Raw genomic sequence first — 22,119 nt, 5'->3', positions numbered from 1 at the left:
AGAGCCACCTGTCGGCATAACAGGGGGTTGGGACTCGCAACGATCCCCTTCTCTCTGGGTGGTGGTCGGAGGAGTGGAAAGAGTCTCCTCATTCCCCGCCTACCAAGACGATCCATGGCAACCCAGGCCGCCGTTGAACAGGACGTCCGTGTCCGCGCATGCGCCCCACAGCCGATGGTCACTTGGCAACCAGGACGCCAGGAATGGAGGAGGGACAAGAAGCAGAGGAAGAGGCCTTATGCAACACCACCTACTGAGACCTGCCTCCCACACATGAAAGCCAGCAAGGTGCTGCGGCCATCTATAGGGAAAGGAAAGTAGTGTGGCTGATGGCTGGTGTACATCCATCTCCATTCCTGCCAGTGAAGGGTCTGATGCTCGGCCAGGGAACACTTTGATAATGGTAGCTATAATTTTTTTTTTTTCATTAACTGTAATTTATCCTTTTGCACCTGCTATCTCTGGACACTCCTCTCCCTCTGTAGCCTTGTACCAGGTTCAGGATGAAGGGGAGACAATTCTACCCAGAAAAGTTGACTGGATAAGGTATTTAACAAGGCTTTGGAAGCACTAGTAAAAGTAATGGTCAAAAAGCCAGTTATAAAGCAATAATCCTTTATAACTGGCTCTGTAATTATTATTAACTGACAGTGTGAGTAATGCTTTATAACTGCCTCTGAAGTACTCACAGAGCCAGTTATAAAGGAGTTTTGATTAATAACTCGCTCTGTAAGTAAAGCCTAGTGTACACGGGCCGAATGTCAGCCGGCATTCAGCCTGTGTGTACGGCAGCCAGTCCAAAAGAAGCCTGCCATTCAGCACAGCTTCTGTCGAAGGCTTGTGATTGAAAAAGGTCAGCGTTTTTAGCCAATGGCTCAGAGCGCTGACCAGGGTGTTCTGGCGGGGGTGTCCCTCTGTCAGAACACAATAACTCATCAGGGGAGATCACTGTACTAACAGTGGGTTGTTAGTACAGCGGCTCCGATCTGAGCTGTCAGTTAAGTGGTGTGTACAAGGCTTAATGCTTTATAACGGGCTTTTCAGTGTTCACAAAGCCAGTTACTAAGCATTACTTACAGAGCCAGTTATAAAGGAGTTTTGCTTATTGACTGGCTTTGTGAGTACTCCATTATATCTGGCTTTGTGAGTCATGCTTAATAACTGGCTTTGTAACCACTACTTTATAAGTTTTAAAAGGGACATGCACTTTATAACAGGGTTTAATAACTTGTTTTCTAAAGTAGTAGCTCCCAACCCTGTTATAAGGCTACATTTACACACGTGTTTAGACACATTGCAAATGGCAGGGGCACCTGTGAGTGGCTAGCTGCGTTGCCTTCTGTGTATTTTTTTATTTGAAAACAATTGTTGGCACAATATGCCCTAAAGGTTGCCCCTGCATTAGAGCAACCCTCATCTTGTGCTGCTTCATACTATTTTCAGGACTCCGCCATCAAAACCGGAGTTAAAGTAATCAAATCTACACATCCTGGAACCCCACATCCCATCATCAACCGCTCCCGTGAAACGCCAACGCCCCCCCGGCTGCTCAGTCTAAAATGCCCGGGCCTATTTTATGTCCCAGTCCGGGCCTGGGTAAGACTGATGCATTATCAAGGATGTTTACTGAACCATGCCAGGAAGACAACCCTGAATGTACGGTCCTACCTCAAAAGAACTTTATAGGGGCCACAGGTTTCAAGACATTCTTAAATCTTCTAAAGGAGGGGATACGAAAACGACCCTCTTCTCAATAATCCACCTACGGATATTAACCTTGTGTAAAAGAATGGCATTTGGTCTCATGAACATAGTCTCTATGTGCCTGAATCTGCTCAGATTAAAGCCCCCGGGTTGGTCCATGACTCAAAACTTGCTGGGCATTTGGGGATTTCCAAAAGAGAAGAGCTATTGTCACATTCCTTTTGGTGGCCCAGCTATAAGAAAGATGTCAAACATGTGGCCTCATGCCTGACCTGTGCACGCAGTAAGACTCCGCAAGCTTCTCCTTTGGGGTTGCTCCAGCCGTTCCCTGTTCCATCAGGACCATGGGGCTCAATTTCTATGGACTTTGTGGTAGATTTACCTCCCTCAAGAGAAATGACCACTATCTTGGTTGTTGGCTCAGTTCACTAAGATACCACTAAGATACCATTTTATACCTGTTAAGGGGGTACCTTCAGCTGAACAAACTGCTGAGTTAATGCTTCGAGAAGTATTTAAACTACATGGAATCCCTGACGATGTGGTGTCTGACAGAGGAGTACCGTTTACTTTAAAATGGTTGAAAAACTTTTGCTCAGCTTTAGGTGTAACAGTTAATCTGTCTTCTGCTTTTCATCCCCAGAAGACTGCTGATAGACATTGCAGATCACTTCCTACCTTTTATGTGGGTGACAAAGTTTGGTTATCAACCAAAAATTTGAAGGTCTATGTTCCATCTGCAAAGCTGGGCCAGAAGTTTGTAAGACCATTCAAGATTTCTGCTCAAATCAATCCGGTTACTTTTTGCTTAAAACTTAAAAATAGTATGAAAATTCATCCTGTTCTTCACATCTTGCTTCTTAAACCATTTAATGAAAATTCCTTTCCTGGAAGAACTCTTCCACCTCCTCCACCTGTTGAGTTACAGGGTGAAGTAGAATTTGTGGTGGAAAAAAATTCTTGATTCCAGGATCTTTAGAAACAAGCTACAATATCTGGTCCAATGGAAAGGATATGGGCCAGAAGAAAATTCTTGGAAGCCTGAGGAGAACCTTAGATTAACAAGAGAATTCCATCAGAGGTTTCCTCACAAACCAAGCCCTAAGATGTCCAGGGAATGTCCTGAAAGGAGGGGAGTACTGTCAGGATCTGGTCTTGAACCTCAGACCTCTTCTGTGTCTGGTGCTGATGCTTCCCACTGAGCTATCTGGGATGCTGGACAGCTCCCTGCCTGATCCATTGGACAACTCTGCCTTGTGTCTTGATTGCTGTTGAACCTTGAACTCCTTGCTCCTCCCATGAACTTCCTATAACAGCCTTGTCTCTGCACTTCCTCTTTGCCAGGTTACTGTGCCTTCTCAGCCAGTGCCTTGCTATTTGACTTCCCTGCTGCCATCTGTATTTCGCTACCACTTGTGATTGACCCTTGGCTTGTTCCTTGACTGCTCTACTGCCTGATCCCAACCTGCAACTACTCTTTACCGACCTTTTGGCTTGCTTAATGACCATGCTGCTGTTTAACCCTTATCTGCTCATCTGCTACTGGACCCGGCTTGCTGGTGGGGCAAACCTGAGGACTGAGACCTGGTACTAGCACACAGCTAAATCCATCTCCACCATCAGGAGCTCTGGTGAACACCAGCTAGTACTTAAATTCTGCACCTCAGGTGAGCCTGTGTCATCTGCCAGAAGTGATTGCCTGTATACCTGTCCCACAACTTCTAAAGCTACTGGTCTTCAAGCTCGATGCCTGATCATGACAATGGGTTTGCTTTAAGAGCATATTAAATAAGGGCATTAGTCAGTGCATCCAATTGGGTAATACATTTAAAAGAGTGAATAATAGTCCAGGATTGCTTACTCCAATGTAAAAATATATATAACAACAAAGGAGAAGGTTTTCAAAGAATACAAGATTGAGGGATCATCATCAGCATTCAGACTTTATAAAGAATGCAATAAGATATGTAAGGGTGCAATTAGGGCAGCTAAGATACAACATGAAAGACACAGAGGAGGAGAGCAAAAAAAAAAATCCAGAAATTCTTTAACTATGTAAATAGTAAAAAAGAGAGGACAGACCATATTGGCCCCATAAAGGATCAGGAAGGACATCTGGTTACAAAGGATGGGGAGATGGTGAAGGCATTGAATTTAATCTTCTCCTCAGTCTTCACAAGGGAATCGGGGGGTTTAATAACCAAAACTGCAGTGCTTATCCTCATGACACATCACAGAAACCACCCTCATGGCTAACAGAGGATAGAATTAGAATTAGACTTGGGAAACTTAACATTAATAAATCACCAGGACCGGATGGCTTGCACCCGAGGGTACTTGGGGAACTCAGTCAAGTAATTGCCAGATCATTGTTCCTAATTTTTACTGACAGTCTACTGACTGGAATGGTATCAGCAGATTGGAGAAAAGCCAATGTAGCACCAATTTTAAAAAGGGCCCAAAATACATCCCTGGGAATTATAGACCAGTTAGCCTAACATCAATAGTATGCAAGCTCTTGGAGGGGATGATAGGGGACTATATACAAGATTTTAGTAATGAAAATGGTATCATTAGCAGTATGGATTCATGAAGAATCGTTTTTGCCAAACCAGTCAATTAACCTTCTATGAGGAGGTGAGTTACCATCTAGATAAAAGAAGGCCAGTATACGTGGTGTATCTGGATTTTGCAAAAGCGTTTGACACAGTTCCTCATAAATGTTTAATGGAAAAATAAGGTTTGTTGGCATGGACCATAGGGTGAGTACATGGATTGAAACCTGGCAACAAGGGCGAGTTCAGAGGGTGGTGATAAATGGGAAATACTTGAAATGATCAGGGGTGGGTAGTGGGGTCCCAAAGAGTTCTGTGCTGGCACCAATCCTATTTAATTTATTCATAAACGACCTGGAGGATGGGGTAAACAGTTCAATCTCTGTATTTGCGGACGATACTAAGCTAAGCAGGGCAATAACTTCTCCGCAGGATGTGGAAACCTTGCAAGAAGATCTGATCAAATTAATGAGGTGGGCAACTACATGGCAAATGAGGTTTAATGTAGAAAAATTTTAAATAAGGGGAGAATCTCTGGGGGAATCTAGTATGGAAAAGGACCTGGGGGTCCTAGTAGATGATAGGCTCAGCAATGGCATGCAATGCCAAGCTGCTGTTAAAAAAAAAAAAAACAGAATATTGGTATGCATTAAAAAAGGGATTAACTCCAGGGATAAAGCGATAATTCTACCACTCTACAAGACTCTGATCCGGCCGCACCTAGAGTATGCTGTCCAGTTCTGGGCACCAGTCCTCAGGAAGGATGTACTGGAAATGGAGCAAGTACAAAGAAAAGCAACAAAGCTAATAAATGGTCTGGAGGATATTAGTTATGATGAAAGGTTGCGAGCACTGAACTTATTCTGTCTGGAGAAGAGTCGCTTGAGAGGGGATATGATTTTGATTTAAAAATATTGTACTGGTGACCCCACAATAGGAGTACAACTTTTTTTGCAGAAGGGGGTTTAACAAGACAAGTGGCCACTCATTAAAATTAGAAGAAAGAGGTTTAACCATAAACTACATAGAGGGTTCTTTACTGAAAGAGTGGGCAGGATGTGGAATTCCCTTCCACAGGCGGTTGTCTCAGCGGGGAGCATCGATAGTTTAAAAAAAACAATTGGATAAGCACCCGAACGACCACAACATACAGGGATATACAAGGTAATACTTGAATATAATCACACACATAGGTTGGACTTGTATATTTTTTCAGCCTCACCTACTATGTAACTATGTAAGTTAGCTATAAAATGTGTGTTTTACCTGATTTTGCAAATATCTGAATTGCAGTTGCTGAAGAAGTAGGGCCTGTAATGAAATTTAGAAGCATAAAAAGTATTATTTAGCACATACATAATGGAACAGAAAGTAGAATTTTATTGTGGCCTATGCCCCTATTATGTAAGATTTCCCAGTGATGGTGATCCTTTAGGCCAGAAGTGAGGGCCAGGACTCATGTGGACAGGCATTTTTTCCTAGCAAATACAGATCAGAAAAATCCTATTGATCGTAATATAGCAGTTCAGAGTGTGCATTTCATCTGTTTTGATTTGCATTCCTTTTTGGCACAGTATGGTCTATTGAAGTGCATTTGAACTGCAGACAAAGCAGGTCAAACACAGCCTGTTCTTCTCAAACAATGTGATTCAACTTTTGCATTCCAATAACACCCATCAACATGTTGCGGCCTGCTACTTTCTAGCCGGCGCTGCGTTACATTTAGAGGGTAGTCTAAGAATTAGTTGACTCAGACTGTATGATTTTTTACTAAATTTGGGCTTCTGTTCCAGCCATGGCTGTACTGTGAGTGACCACTATTGTTGTCTGGGGTGTCATTATCACTCCAGGCCAAGGGTGGCAGCAGTCAGGTCAAGGTGTTTTAGGTGTTCCCCTCCAGCAGCCAATCAGAGGGATTTGATTGTCCCGCTGTGCATGCTGTGGAGGAGTACTTAAGGGGCAGAAGTCATTAGTTCGGGGTCGTCGTCTCCGATCCTGGTCTGTCGTCCCACCACCCCCCGTGTGGGGCCCTCCTGACCGGGGATGCATGTTCAAGTGTTTCTGGCTCCGGGACCACGTTGGTCCGGGGTTGTGAGCTACTATGTAGGCCCGGTAGTCAGACAGGGGCCAACGTTTGCAGAGTGGTTCTGTGCTGTCTGTCCTGAGGGAGGAAGCCACTCGATGAAGAACCTGTCTTGGAGAGCACCGAGCAAGAGGCTGGTATCTCAGGAGAGGCTTTGAACTTCATCGAAGGACGCACCATTACTGAGACGCTGAGTGATGGTCGCCTGTCAGTTCTGAGTTCACAAGAATTTATTCAAGAGAGATCCGGGTGCTTAATCTTGTGCTGAGAGGATTCTGGACCAAATATATCTCCATCTTTGGGAAGGTCTGTGGCAGAGACTTTGCTGAAGTTTCCGTGTGACATCCTGGCTGCTAAGTTAGTGAGAGAGGCCTATCCAGGTGCACAGTACCCACTCTGGCTAGAGTGGCAACGAGAGCTACATTGTTGGAAGCAGGAGTGTTTCCGAACAAAAGTTACACACCTGAACCTACTACCTATTACCCTTCCACCTCTTCAGCTATTACTTTTATTCTTTTATCACATTGGGTAAATAAAGCAAAGAAAAAGAAGCCCAAAGTGTGGACAAGTTTTTCTCAACTCTCATCTGATACCCTAGACGGCGAAGGAATAGAGGTAACATGCCGCCCAAAACAATCCAGCAGCTCCTTCGGGGGTAGTGCTACAAACATAAACCCTAAGGCCCAGATTCTCGTAGGGCTACGCCGCCACAACTTAGAGAGGCAAGTGCTGTATTCACAAAGCACTTGCGTCCAAAGTTACGTCGGCGTAGCGTAAATGTGCCGGCGTAAGCGCGCCTAAATCAAATGAGGAACAGGGGGGCGTGTTTTATGTAAACGAATCATGACCCCACGTAAATGACCCTTTTTTCGAACGGCGCATGCGCGCGCATGCTCAGTATCACGTTCAATTTTCAAATTAAATTACGCCCGCTCAATACCTAGTCGACGTGAACGTAACTTACGTCCAGCCCCATTCACGGACAACTTACGCAAACGACGTAAAATACGACGCTGTTTGTACGTTTCCGACGTCCATACTTAACATGACTTACCCCTGCTTTATGAGGGGTAACTTTATGCCGGCGTATGTCTTACGTAAACAACGTATCTTGATACGCCGGGCGCACGTACATTCGTAAATCGGCGTATCTAGCTAATTAGCATATTCAACGCGGAAATATACGGAACCGCCACCTAGCGGCCAGCGTAAATATGCACCCTAAGATACGACGGCATAGGAGACTTACGCCGCTCGTATCTAGGCAACTGTGAGGCGTATCTGATTCTATGAATAAGGCGTCGAGTTGCGACGGGCCGCACTCAGAGTTACGACGGCGTATCTGGAGATACGCCGGCGTAACTCCTTTGAGAATCCGGGCCAAGATGTCTCCATCTAGAGCTGGGCGACACTTTTTAGTGGAGCGGAGAAAAATTATAGCACCTGTTTGTGTTTTATTGTTGTCCGTGTCTCCACGGACAAAATTTTCCTTATTCCTGCCCCAGAGCCAGTGGTCAACATATCAGGAGGTGAGGAGAAATCTCTTAAAGCAATAGTTCCCCCTCCAAAAAAATGTTACCCTTAGATTGATGCTCATTTTGTCTAGGGGAATCGACTGGTTGTTTTAAAATTGACGCTGTACTTACCGTTGTAGAGAGCGATCTTCTCCGCCGCTTCCGGGTATGGTCTTCGGGTATGGGCGTTTCTTCTTGATTGACAGTCTTCCGACAGGCTTCCGATGGTCGCATCCATCACGTCACGAGTAGCCGAAAGAAGCCGAACATCGGCGCGGCTCTATACGGCACCTGCGCACCGACGTTCGGCTACTTTCGGAAAATCGTGACGCGATAGATGCGACCGTCGGAAGCCTGTCGGAAGACTGTCAATCAAGAAGGAACGCCCATACCCGAAGACCATATCCTACCAGTAAAACACTTCCTGTCCTAGGCTGACAGCGCTCACTCACTCTACTGAATCTTTGGAGGAGCAATATTGTCACCCTAAGATGAGACTACAGAACACCCCCCTTTCATCTTCATAAGATAGGTGGGAGATGTTCCATAACAGAGAACAAATCTTACTGATAAAAGCAAAACATTTCACGTATCCATGCAATGTACCATTATTTTGTGACTGTATATATGACAGAGGGAAACTGATTTTTTTTATAGCAGCTATAAGGAATCAATGGCTCCCAATGACCTCCTAGGGGCGCCTGTCTGTATAGCCGGCTTTTATGCTTGAGTTATTCTATTTAAGCTAGGATTGCTATACTTAGGTGAATGCCTTTGCCTTCTACTGACAACAATTAAGTACAGTTCCATCCTGCTTGTAATATTACTAGGAAACAAGTAAAAGTCGTAGTAAAGTAAAAAATAAAAAAACAGCTGACAGGCTGACAGACAAGGATTTTCTAACAGAAGAGACCCTAATAGTCTCTTCTGTCTGTAGCGCCTGGCTATTTTCAGAGCCGGTGCTATTGGAAATTTAGGGGAAAGTTCAGAGAAATAGTTGGCTCTGAACTAGTCTAATTTTTAAATTTGGGGCCTCTGCTCTGGCTTTGGCTGTGCTGACTGTACATGCTGTCGTTGCCGGGGGAGTGAGTTCCACCCCAGAGCGATAGGTGGCAGCAGTGGAGTCAAGTGCGGTTGAATATTCCCCCCAGCAGCCAATCAGGGAGGGTAATCGCCTCGCTGTGCATGCTGGGGAGGGGTAATTACGGGCAGACGCCATTCTCTCGAGGTTCTCTTCCTCGTGTGGCGCCCACAATTGGAGTAGCCATTCCACGACACCCCCGCAAATGGCCCTCCTGGCCGGGGTGTGCGTGTGTTGGGGACCACGTTGGCCCAGAGCAATTGATCTGCTGTGCGGACCCAGTGATCGATTGGGTCCCCAATCTGAAGGGGGTACTGAGCTGTCCGTCCAATTGGAGGAAGCTGACCGATAAGGAGTCTGTCTGAAGGATACCAAGCACAAGACTGGTGTTCCAGGAGAGGACAACCTAGGTTCTGAGAGGCTGGATGTTGATCGCCTGTCAGTTGCTAATTTGACCAAAACTACCTGAAGGAGATCCGGGTGCTGAATCTACTGAAAGAGGATTCCGGACCATAATTGTCTCCAACCTTTAGGAGGGTCTGTGGCAGAGACTTAATCCTAAGTTCGAGTGACACTCTGGCTGCCAGGCTGGTGAGAAAGGCCTGTCCAGATGCACTATACCCACTCTGGCTAGAGTGGCGTTGGAAGCAGGACTGTTTCCCTATCCAGTTACACCTGAATTTGCTATCTTCCATTCCGCTATTCCTTCACCTTCCATTTACTTCTATCATTTTACCCTGTTGGGTAATAAAAGCACAGAAAAGACACCTGTCATGTGGACATTAACTTTACTGCAGCTCTCATTAAGTACCCTAGACGGCGGAGATACAGAGGTAACGTGCCACCCAAAACAAACCAGCAGCTCCTTCGGGGGTAGTGCTACATTTCATAAATGTCTCTCCTGGCCTTTCTGCAGTAATGTTATCTGAGCCACGCATGCGCAGCTCAGACCACATTTACGGCACCTGCTCTGTGCCCCGATGAAGTAACTCCCATGCTCCTGTACAGTGCATAGTAGCCCATAATGGCATAATAAACAACCTGGGGGTCACTTTAATTAAATACATTTAAAAAGAAAACAAAGTTTAATACTGCTATACCACTTTAAATGAGATCTCCTGCTTTTTTGTCACTTTATTGTCATTGCTTGAACTTACTTGGTTAAAGTGAATGCTTACTGTTGTAGTATGGTCTGGCAGCTTGGGATGCTATAATACACTATAATAACTTTTGTTGCACACAGTAAGCGGTGCTGCCTCCCTACACAGGTGGCAGACACTTCCTTTCTGCTGCCAGAAAGAATAATTAGTAATTTTAACGATGAATACAAAGCGTTCTCTGATTGGCCAAGGTGGAGGCTGTGATGTAATTTACCTGTCTCTCCACCTCGACCAATTAGAGATCTACTTGTCAGCAGGGTACTAAGAGGGGTGCAGGAGGTGCGGACCCGTGGGGGTGCTGCACCCTCCTGACATTTCTTTGTTTGCATTGCTTCTTGAAACTGCAAGTGCAACACAGAAAAAAGGCAGGTGACCGCAGACCTCCAACAATTCCACACGTGGTGCTTCAGTGACAGTGGGTACCCCGAGAGTTTAATATGAAAGAGCCCAGAGGAGGACATACCTTCACTCTGAACTCCCCCTGCATATGGTTATTTGGTGAGTGAGTTTACAGTGAGGGAGATCTGTGTCTGTGTTGAGGGAGAGGGTTGTTTGTACCAAAGGATCTGTACTGGGGGAGGGTTGTCTGGACTGGGGGGTGGGTGGTTGTACTTAGGGGTCTGTACTGGAGGTGGGGTCTGGTATGCGGGGGATCTGTACTGAGGGGGCGACAAGGGAGGGAAGATTTAGGAATCTGTTGGGGGGTCAGTCTGTGCTTAGTGGCCTGTGCTGAGGGGGTCACTACTTACTGAGGGATCCATGCTGGATGGGAGTTAGTACCGAGGGGTCTGTGCTAGGAAGTATGTACTGAGGGTCGGTCTGTGCTGAGGGTCAGTCTGTGCTCAGGGGCCTGTGATAGTAGGGTAAATCTGGTGGTTCTGTCCTGGCTGGGGAATCAGTCTGTGCTGGGGGGATTAGTACTTAGGGGTCTGTGCTGCAGGGTTGTTCTGTGCTGGAGGGAATCAGTATTGAGGGGTTTTGCTTGGGGGGGTCTGTACTGAGGTGGGGGTCGGTATGAGGGGAGATTTAGGAATGTCAGGGAAGATCAGTATTTAGACATCTTTGTGTCACTCTCTTAAAAAAATAACATAAATGCATGCTTCCCTTCAATATAGACCTTCTCAACATGTGTTAAAAAAAAAAAAACAGAATTCAGGTATCAGAAGTCTTCGGGCCAGATCCACATAGATTTGGAACGGCGCAGCGTATCAGAGATACGCTACGCCGCCGTATCTTACCTGGTTCTAAGTGGAATCCAGGAAGATTTTGCGCCGTAAGTTACGGCGGCGTAGTGTATCTCTTGGAGCGTAATTCAAATCGGCGGGTAGGGGCCGTGTTTCATTGAAATGAAGCACGTCCCCGCGCCGATTGAACTGCGCATGCTCCATTTTGAAATTTCCCGCCGTGCTTTGCGCGAAATGACGTCGCAACGACGTAATTTTTTGAACTAAGGCCCCGTACACACAGTCGGACCAAACCGATGAGACTGGCCCGTCGGACCATTTTCATCGGTTCACCTCTGAAGTGGCCCTACGACCTGATATGTGTACACACCATCAGTCCAAAATCCGATCGGGTCAGAACACTGTGACGTCAAACACACGACGTGCTGAATAAAACTAAGTTCAATGCTTCCAAGCATGCGTCGACTTGATTCTGAGAATGCGCAGGTTTTGAACCGATGCTTTTCTGTACTAACCATCGGTTTGGTCCGATGGGGCAGCGGTCCATCGGTTCGGTTTTGAAGCATGTTTCGAAATTTTGGACCGAAGGAAACCAGACCAATAGCCTATACACACGGTCGGTTTGGTCCGATGAAAATGAACTTCGGTTCATTCTCATCGGACCAAACCGACCGTGTGTACGGGGCCTTAGACGTGAGTTACGTCCATCCTTATTCACGGACGACTTACGCAAAAAAAAAAAAAATCAAATTTTGACGTGGGAATGACGGCCATACTTAACATGGCAAGTCTATCTATGCACTGAAAAATACCAGCTTTAACTATACGCCGGAAAAAGCCGACTACAGACGACGTTAGAAAATGCGACGGCCGCGCGTACGTTTGTGGATCGTCGTAATTCGCTAATTTGCATACCCGAAGAGGAAAACTACGCAAACTACACCCAGCGGGCACCGAAGCATTGCACCTACGTTCCGAAGGCGTACGAAGCCGTACGCCTGTCGGATCGAACCCAGAAGCCATCGTATCTTGGTTTGAGGATTCAAACTAAAGATACAACGTGGGAAATTTGAAAGTACGCCGGCGTATCAGTAGATACGCCGGCATACTTGCTCTGTGGATCTGGCCCTTCTAAACCACATATAGCTTCAGTTCAGGTCAATTATCTCTCAGTCCTCATACACACGATCAGTCCAAACTGATGAAAACGGACTGAAGTTCAGTTTCATCGGTTCACCGATGAAGCAGACTGATGGTCTGATGTGCGTACACACCATCAGTTCAAAAACCGATTGAGTCCAACGCCGTGACGTAAAACACAACGACGTGCAGAGAAAAATAAAGTTCAATGCTTCCAAGCATGCGTTGACTTGATTCTGAGCATGCGCGGGTTTGGAACCAATGCTTTTGCGTACTAACCATCGGTTTTGACCGATCGGTTAGGCGTCCATCGGTTGAATTTTAAAGCAAGTTCTAAATTTTTGGACCGAAGGACAACAAACCGATGGGGCCCACACGCGGTTGGTTTGGACCGATGAAACTGAACTTCAGTCCGTTTTCATTGGTTTGGACTGATCGTGTGTACGCGGCCTCAAAGGTTTTTTCTGAATGATCAGTGCCGCTGGCTACTGCTGGCAACACTGATCATTGTATTCTGACAGCGGGGGAGGATCCCCTCTGTCAGAATACAGTACTACAGTGGAAGTGATTCAGATTTTTTTTTTGTTCTGGGCTCAGTGACCTTTGTCCTCATTTCAGTTTCCCCATGTGCTGGGTCAGAGGGGTAGCAAGGGCTACTGAAAGTGTAAATGATCCCTAAAAGTTGTAATTAGTTGAAAGTAGATTAACAAGCACATACATCATTTTACCAATGTACAGTGCCTGTGTTTTGTTCTGATGATACATTTTACTGTATAGACAGTATTATAAAAAAAATATATTGTACAATAGTTTGACAATATGCTTCTTGTAGAACCACTCCCATTTTAATAGAATGCCCACTCCTAAACAAAGTGCATTCTCCTCTTGACAGCCCACCCTACTGCTGGTAACACAAAGGTTGAAAACAAACCAACCAGCAATATTAATTAAAACAAATTACATGAAAATGTAAATACAGTATATAGAAATAGGTCACAGACACAAGAGACAGGATGTAATACAGTAACAAAATAAAACTTACCGGCAGAGCAGCAAAAAAGATCATCACATATTTTTGTGTTAACCTGAAACAGAATGCATATGTGTTTTATTAACATATGGACATGTAGTACCCTTGTCCCAAAGCAGGGATACAGGAAAATTTAGTTGTTCTGGGTGGTAGCCAGTCTGGCTAATTTGTGGTGTTTAGAGGTCAAATGGCTTTTCTCCTAATCCTGTTCAGCTGTGGCTTCTCCCTTTTTGTCAGTAGGTGGCACTGTTGCCTTTGACATTAATATGATGAGCTACAGTAAATTGAGGTTATGAATAAACATACCTTTCTCAGCCAATCAGATTCACTGCTATGAGTGATTGGAGGAGGTATTTATTCGGAAGGAGTCAGGTGATTGTGCTCTTCCCCGCCCAGGCGGGGATGTGTGTGAAACAGCTCCTGGCTGCTAGGCCTGAAGCCCGAGGGCCTATCCAGGTGTTCTCCTGGCTGCTAGGCCTATCCGGGTGTTCAAAATTCTGCTGGGAAAAGCCTGCTCAATATCCGGAAACAATTCTGAGAGGAATAGAGTTCTAGAGAAGTACCATAGGTGACTCTTCATAGACCGGGGATTCATGAGGTGGCTGGGAGAGCTTCAAACGAGAACTCATCCATAAGAACTCTGTATGATGTAGTAAGTAAAGTTCAGTTACTATAGGAGACAGCCTATTCTACAAAGTATAGATGTACTGGTTCAGCTTAAAGCCTTTTTTCCTGTACTGCTGTCTGTCTAATTTCACCTTTTGTCCAAGGAGTCTGCCTGTCTGCTGATTGTTACTATTTTTGACTAAGAGTGTCCTGTGCCCTCTCTCCCAAATTTTTCCTGTTGTGAGAAATAAACTTCTTTGTTCAAGCATAAAAGTGACTGGCGCCCAATTTCTATTTTATTCATCACCCACCATACCTAGTAACCTGCACCCTGTGAGCCCTCCCTGCCTCTGGGAGTCACCACCAGGCTCCCAAAAAATTGGGGTAGGTGCTACAGACACTTCTTTATTCATCTTAGATTTATCTTACCAACCTACATGCTTGTAATTACTCTTTCTCACCCTATTCAGTATGCAGCATGCAAAAACAAATGTTAAAAAAAAAGAATGAGATTTATTTTTAAATACACCTTTGATTCTCTGTTTAACACGCACTTTCACAGAAACACAGAAATGTTATTACTGATATCAATAACGGATAAATGCACAGTTGTGATATAGAGAATGTGGCAAGCAGAGCGATTATGTTACACACCATCACTTTATGTGATGAAAAAAAAAAAACATTTTCTGTAAAGTAAAAAACAACGTTTTTGAAACTTCAATTTTCAAAGACGAAGTTGCCTACACACCATCGTTTTTCTCACAATACTCTAGCAAAGCGAAGTTCCGTTCACCACTTTTTTCCATTGAAGCTCGCTTCATAACTAGCTTCTGGGCATGCGCGGGTGTAAAAACGTTGTTTTAAACAACGTTTTTTGCTACACACGGTCAATTTCTGTGAAGTAAAAAACGACGTTTTGAAAAACGACACATAAAATTGAAGCATGCTTCAATTTTTTTTTGTCGTTTTTCAGAAGACATAAAACTACGTTTTCCCCCACACACGGTCATTTAAAGTGACGTTTTTAAAAACATCGTTTTTTTTCATCACATAAAGTGATGGTGTGTACGCGGCATTACAGAAGAAAGAGTAAAACTTTTTCCATAAAGAAGATCTCCAGTTAATTTTTTTGCTTTAACATACTTGTCCATCTTAAAAAAAAAAAAATGCAGCTATTGTTGCAATCCTCACCTAGTCTCCAGCACTGTCCTCACAGGAACCCTGTTGCAAGCCCCTCCTTCCAATAAAGAGCAATATACCGCTCAGGTGTAGATACTCAAGGGGATAACTGACATGTGCCGACTCGCCACCGCATAAAACCAGAAATGGCCACACACTGGTACGGTTCAATCAAAGTCCTTTATTCCTCCATAATGGGACACACAGCACAGGGACTTGACATACAGTTGATGCGTTTCACACTGAACCAGTGGCGGTTCATCCATAGAGGGCGCTGGAGCGCCGCCCCCTCTGGCTCTCACCGCCACTGAGTGAAATAACATAGATTCATGCATTGCACGAATCTATGTTATTTTCGCCGCTGCCGCTGTTATTCAGATGGTCGGCGCTCAATGTCCGGCCATCTGAATAACGCCAGCTGGTTGGCTGTACGGAAATGTCTATCAAAGCCAACAGCTCTGATAGGCTTTCCCAATACAGCCCTCGGGTCCCGGAAGCTTATTCTCGGAGCGCACAGACTGTACGCCCCTTGAATAAGATGACAGGTGTCTCAGCCAATCAGGTTGGCCGGTTCTGGTTACCGGTAACCTGATTGGCTGAGACGCCTGTCAGTCATCGAGGGCGGGAGAAGACATTGTGGGACGTGGATGCCTAAAACCAGTAAAGGTAAGTGCCGGGCGGGGGGGGGGGGGGGGAAGAAAGCAATTTACAGGGCACAGTGGGGACAATTGGCACAGCGGTGACCATTAAAGGGCACAGTGGCTGCGTTTAATGGCATGGCACAGTGGTGACAATGTATGGCACAGTGGTGACAATGGATGGCACAGTGGCTGCGTTTAATGGCATGGCACAGTGGTGACAATGTATGGCACAGTGGCTGCGTTTAATGGCATGGCACAGTGGTGACAATGTATGGCACAGTGGTGACAATGGATGGCACAGTGGCTGCGTTTAATGGCATGGCACAGTGGTGACAATGTATGGCACAGTGGCTGCGTTTAATGGCATGGCACAGTGGTGACAATGGATGGCACAGTGACTGCGTTTAATGGCATGGCACAGTGGTGCAAATTGATGGCACAGTGACTGCATTTGATGGCATGGCACAGTGACTGCGTTTAATGGCATGGCACAGTGGTGCGAATTGATGGCACAGTGACTGCATTTGATGGCATGGCACAGTGACTGCGTTTAATGGCATGGCACAGTGGTGCGAATTGATGGCACAGTGGCTGCATTTGATGGCATGGCACAGTGGTGCAAATTGATGGCACGGTGGCTGCATTTGATGGCATGGCACAGTGGTGCAAATTGATGGCACATGTAACAGTGGCTGCGTTTGATGGCATGTAACAGTGGCTGCGTTTGGGCACAGTGAGACTGCAATTTTTTTTTTCCTTTGTGCCCCCCCAAAAATTTTGAGCACCAGCCGCCACTGCACTGAACAGTGCTTAATCGTGACATAGGAGGTAGTCAAGGGCACCATCTTATATGCTGCGTTTATAGCTGCATACACCTGTGTTAATTAGTGCCCTTAACCCCCCTCTTAGTAAAACATCAAAAGACAGAGACAAATATTAGAAAAAATCTGGATACATATTTCAACTCTGAACAGTCCATTAATCAAATCATACAATAAGCTTGGGCTCAATGGACTTTCACTGTTAAATGCACACGTTAAAAAGTAAGACTCTATGAAAATATGCACTACAGTATCGAGCAAGAGGTAAGTTTATTGCAATCAGCAAAAAAATAGAACTAAATTATTTTTAAAGATGCATGATATCACAGTTATGGTTTAAGCCCTGTGGGATCTGAGTTTTTAAATATTCAAAAAACTTCTCTTGCATAGAAGCTGAAAAACATAACCACCTATTTTTGGATCTCTAACTTTTCCGATAACCTGGATCTGTACTGCCGAGAAATCTCCTGCATGGCAATTGTTAAAATGTCGGGTCATATTGGTCCAAAAGGTATTTCTCTATACGATAGAGATGTTCATAAAAGCCACCTAGTTGTACACCCCATGTACTGGATTTGACAGGTTTTGCAAGTAAAAAAAAAAAATAACATATGTAATGTAACAATTAAAAAAGGAGGTAATATTATAAATCCTGTCATCCACAGTTGAGTGAAAAGTATCACCTTTCCACTTGTGCACAGATGGGTCACAAAGAGCAACCACAGCAATAATTGCCCTTGAAGTGTAACCATGTAGTAGATTTGGCAATAGAGCCCCATCTACAATCCATTTCAGATATCCCCTCTGCATGAAACACTGATACACAAGCTTACATTTTCAAAGTCCCTTTGTTTACTACAAATGCGACAAATTTGCAAGAATTGGCCAACTGGAATACCTTTTATTGTGTGTTTAGGGTGTCCTGATTGCGCTTGTAAACAGTGTGAGCTAGATTCAGGTAGCTTGGCGCATCTTTGTTACGGCGTAGCGCATCTCATATGCGCTACACCGATGTAACTGTGAGAGGCAAGAGCAGTATTCACAAAGCACTCGCCCCGTACGGGGCGGCGTAGCTTAATATGGTCGGCGTAAGCCCGCCTAATTCAAAGTAGGCAGGTAGTGGGCGTGCTACATTTAAATTAACCGTGACCCCATGTAAATGAAGGGCCGTTCGAACGGCGCATGCGCGCGCATGCTCAGAATCACATCGCAAATACTCCCTAAGATTTGACGGCTCAATGCGAACGACGTGAACGTAACCTACGCCCAGCCCCATTCACGTACGACTTATGTAACAACGTAAAATCCGACGGCTGTTCTGACGTCCATACCCTAACATGACTTACACCTGCTTTTGGTGGGATAACTTTACACCTGACGTACGCCTTACTTAAACGGCGTAGCTTACAGCGACGGGCGCAAGTACGTTCTTGAATCGGCGTATCTAGGTCATTTACATATTTGACACGTAAATCTTTGGAAGCGCCCCTAGCGGCCAGCGTAAATATGCACCCAAGATCCGACGGCATAGGAGACTTACGTCGGTCGGCTGAGGCCAGAATTCAGGCGTATCTAATATAGAGAATAAGGCGCATAGATACGACGGCGCATCTGTTCACTTACGCTGCGTATCTGTAGATACGCCAGCGTAAGTGTTCTGTGAATCTGGCTCCGTATTGTCAGAAAGTGGTTTTCTATATAAGCTGGTGCTCACTTTTCCCATTTCACCAGTCAAATATACGTCTAGAAAAAAAATATCTTGCATATCTGACTCGCCATTGAATTGCAAGTTTTTGTTGTAGTCATTGAGGTATTGTGAGAATGACTCTAGGTCACCCAAAATCCTGTCAACAACAAACATTAGGTCATTGATGTAGTGAAAAAAAATACTCAAATAAAAAGAACCTAAAAAGGGATCTCCCCACCATAGATGCGAGACCGTTCCCACCAACCCATGTACAGGTTGGCGAGTGAGAGCAAAAATGTCACCCCCATAGTGGCACCGCACCGCTGGAGGTAGAACTCACCATTATGGACAAAGAAATTATGGGTCAAAAGATACTCAAGAACATCAAGAATATACATATGGCTGTTCAATAGGCAGTTCAACTAGACAGCTTTAATGACAAGATTACAGCGCCTTGCAAAAGTATTCACCCCCTTGACTTTTTACCTATTTTGTTACATTACAGCCTTTAGTTCAATGTTCTTTTAATCTGAATTATATGTGAAGGATCAGAACACAATAATCTAAGTTGGTGAAGTAAAATTTGAAAAATATATACATACAACTCTTTTTCAGAAATAAAAAAATGATAATTGGCATGTGCGTATGTATTCACCCCCTTTGTTATGAAGCCCATAAAAAGCCCATAAAAAGCTCTGGTGCAACCAATTACCTATTACCATTACATATACACACCTTTTTGAAAGGCCCCAGAGGCTGTAACATCTAAGCAAGAGGCACCACTAACCAAACACTGCCATGAAGACCAAGTAACTCTTGAAACAAGTAAGGGACAATGTTATTGTCAAGTACGAGTCAGGGTTAGGTTATAAAAAAATATCCAGATCTTTGATGATCCCTAGGAGCACCATCAAATCTATCATAACTAAATGGAAAGAACATGGCACAACAACAAACCTGCCAAGAGACGGCTGCACAACAAAACTCATGGACCAGGCAAGGAGGACATTAAACAGAGAGGCAGCACAGAGACCTAAGGTAACCCTGGAGGAGCTGCAGAGTTCCACAGCAGAGACTGCAGTATCTGTACATAGGACGACAATAAGCCGTATGCTCCATAGAGTTGGGCTTTATGGCAGAGTGGCCAGAAGAAAGCCAATATTTTCAGCAAAAAACAAAATGGCAATTTTTGAGTTTGCAAAAAGACATGTAGGAGACTCCCAAAACGTAGGGAGGGAGGTGCTCTGGTCTTGTGAGACTAAAATGGAACTTTTTGGCCATAAAAAAAAAGCTATGTCTGGCGCAAACCCAACACATCACATCACCCAAAGAACACCATCCCCACAGTGAAACATGGTGGTGGCAGCATCATGCTGTGGGGATGTTTTTTTAGCAATCGGGACTGGGAAACTGGTCAGAGTTGAGGGAAAGATGGATGGTGCTAAATGCAGTGATATTCTTGGAGCAAAACCTGTACCACTCTGTGTGTGATTTGAGGCTAAAGCAATGCTTGAGTGGTTTAAGGGGAAACATGTAAATGTGTTGGAATGGCCTAGTCAAAGCCCAGATCTTGATCCAATAGAAAATCTGTGGTCAGACTTAAAGATTGCTGTTCACAAGCGCAAACCATCCAACTCGAAGGAGCTGGAGCAGTTTTGCAAGGAGGAATGGACAAAAATCTCAGTGGTAAGATGTGGCAATCTCATAGAGACTTATCCAAAGCGACTTGGAGCTGTGATAGTCGCAAAAGGTGGCTCTACAAAGTATTGACGTTAGGGGGGTGAATAGTTATGTACATTGACTTTTTCTATTATTTTGTCCTATTTGTTGTTTGCTTCACAGTAAATGATGTAGCGGGGTCATCCTGTCAGAGTCTAATGACAGGCCATCCTCGCTGGAACTTTATTCACGCCTGTAAACATGTAAGTTACCTTTAAGGAGTTATGCATTGTGGGATTGCAAGTAGCGGGAGATATGGACTCCATTGACTCTTAGGAGAAACAGGCTACACATCCCACAATGCCCCGCAGCATTGGAACATGTGACACCTCCGCACAGACTTATGGGGGGGGGTTACTTAAAGAAAGGGCGCGGCTGATCTCGCTCTCTCGGGACCTGCATTTTCTTCTCTGCGGAGCTGCTGAAGACAGCACAGCCGTGTTGCTAGGCCAGAAGCCTGGGCCTAAATTCACCGAGAGACCAGCCATCCGGAAGGAAGCAAGACTCCAGTATGCAGCTTGTGTTCCCGGAGATCGAAGAGGCAACCCAGCTGACAACTAAAACAGTGGAGCACCCTCGTCCGGGATCCTTGTGCTGTGGAGCAGTGTTTTCCCAACGCGCTTTCTGAGAAGAACTCGGGCAGTTCGGGCCTGTTGGGTGAGAGAGCACATGCTCAACGTTCAATCCTTCTTTCATAGACAAACAATCTAGAATTCCCCCAGAAGCCGGAGACACATGTTTGGCCTCCAGCTGAAACTTAGAGGCCCGTTAACTGTTTAGTGTTTTACAGGAGTTACTGACGCTGACGAGTGATCAGTTCACCAATGTTTGCTGTTCCAGATACTTTGTTGTAATAACTTCTTTCATTAATTGCCACTTGCGGATTACAAATTTAACGTGCACCAACCGGCCGCAACGTGAACTTTAGCTGTTCTGCAGGACCGCCCGCTAGAGGGAGCTCGCGAGCATAGACTTCCTACCATTCTTTAGTTTAGGTCTTTATCTACTGATATTAATTGCTGATTCCTGCAAGTGCCCTTGCAGAATCATAGTGAGTCATTACCTAGCAGTTGTTTGTTTGTGATTTAAACCTATGCTTGATTCTTAAGTTCACATAAAGTAAACTTATCCTTTCTGATTTAAATATATCAACCGTGTGAAGTGTATTTTCTCGTCTGGAGGGACCATTCATAAAAGCAGGTAATACTATTGTTATATTGTCACTGCATGTTGTGTGCCTGCTATTGTGACCCCAGCCAAGCAGAGGTCACAATACCTTACCCACCGGACTTCTGATGTGTCAAGGGAGGGTTTGAGTCGGTTAAAAAGGGGGGAGCCAAGCCAAATAGAGTAGATCCCAAATCAACCAGCGGCTCCTTCGGGGGTAGCGCTACAAAAAAAAAAAAATCTTCGAAGTTGTGGGCATGTTCTGTTAATTAAATGATGCAAATTCTCAAACAATTCATGTTAATTCCAGGTTGTGAGGCAACAAAACATGAAAAATTGCAAGAGGGGTGAATACTTTTGCAAGGCACTGTATGTGGTATAGATGAATAAAAGCTTGCCATATCACAAGTAATCCACATGGAGTTGTCATCCCACTGAAGACTGTCCGCAATGTTAAGCAGATGTTAGTGTCTTTTAAATACACAGGAAGCTGTAAAACAAGAGGTTGTAGTTGTTTTTCAAGCCACTGGCCTAACTTCTTGTTAAGTTAGCCGATACCTGAAATTTTGGGTCTACCATGAAGAGAGTCTAACCCTTTATGGGTCTTTGGGAGGTGATAGAACCTGGAAAATATGGGGTATTCTGGTATAAGATTTTCAGATTCTTTCAAAGAAAATATACCCACACTCCTTTGTTATTAAGATTTTTTAAGATAACTTTGAATCTTTTAGTGGGATCTACTTTTAACCTGGTGTATATGCAGGTGTCAGAAAGTTGTCTCACTGCCTCCTGCTCATACATATCCACATTCATAACCACTACTAAACCACCTTTGTGTGTGTTGT

The 22,119-nt window shown here is 44.7% G+C and overlaps 1 protein-coding gene across 1 annotated transcript in view; it reads right to left on the bottom strand.

Moving 5' to 3' along the window:
- Positions 1-22,119, bottom strand: part of LOC120926665 (multidrug and toxin extrusion protein 2-like) — a 217,659-nt gene that overhangs the window by 93,741 nt on the left and 101,799 nt on the right. The window contains exons 5-6 of the mRNA XM_040336789.1: positions 13,464-13,506; positions 5,526-5,570 (exon numbers count right to left, since the gene is read on the bottom strand). Of these exons, the coding sequence (XP_040192723.1) occupies positions 5,526-5,570; positions 13,464-13,506 (88 nt within the window). The remainder of the gene's footprint in view (positions 1-5,525; positions 5,571-13,463; positions 13,507-22,119) is intronic.

This window comes from Rana temporaria, chromosome 2 (genome assembly GCF_905171775.1).
Source record: "Rana temporaria chromosome 2, aRanTem1.1, whole genome shotgun sequence".
Taxonomy (NCBI): Eukaryota; Metazoa; Chordata; class Amphibia; order Anura; family Ranidae; genus Rana; species Rana temporaria.
The sequence above is the reverse complement of the archived record's forward strand: the minus strand, read 5'-3'. Positions and strand labels throughout refer to the sequence as shown.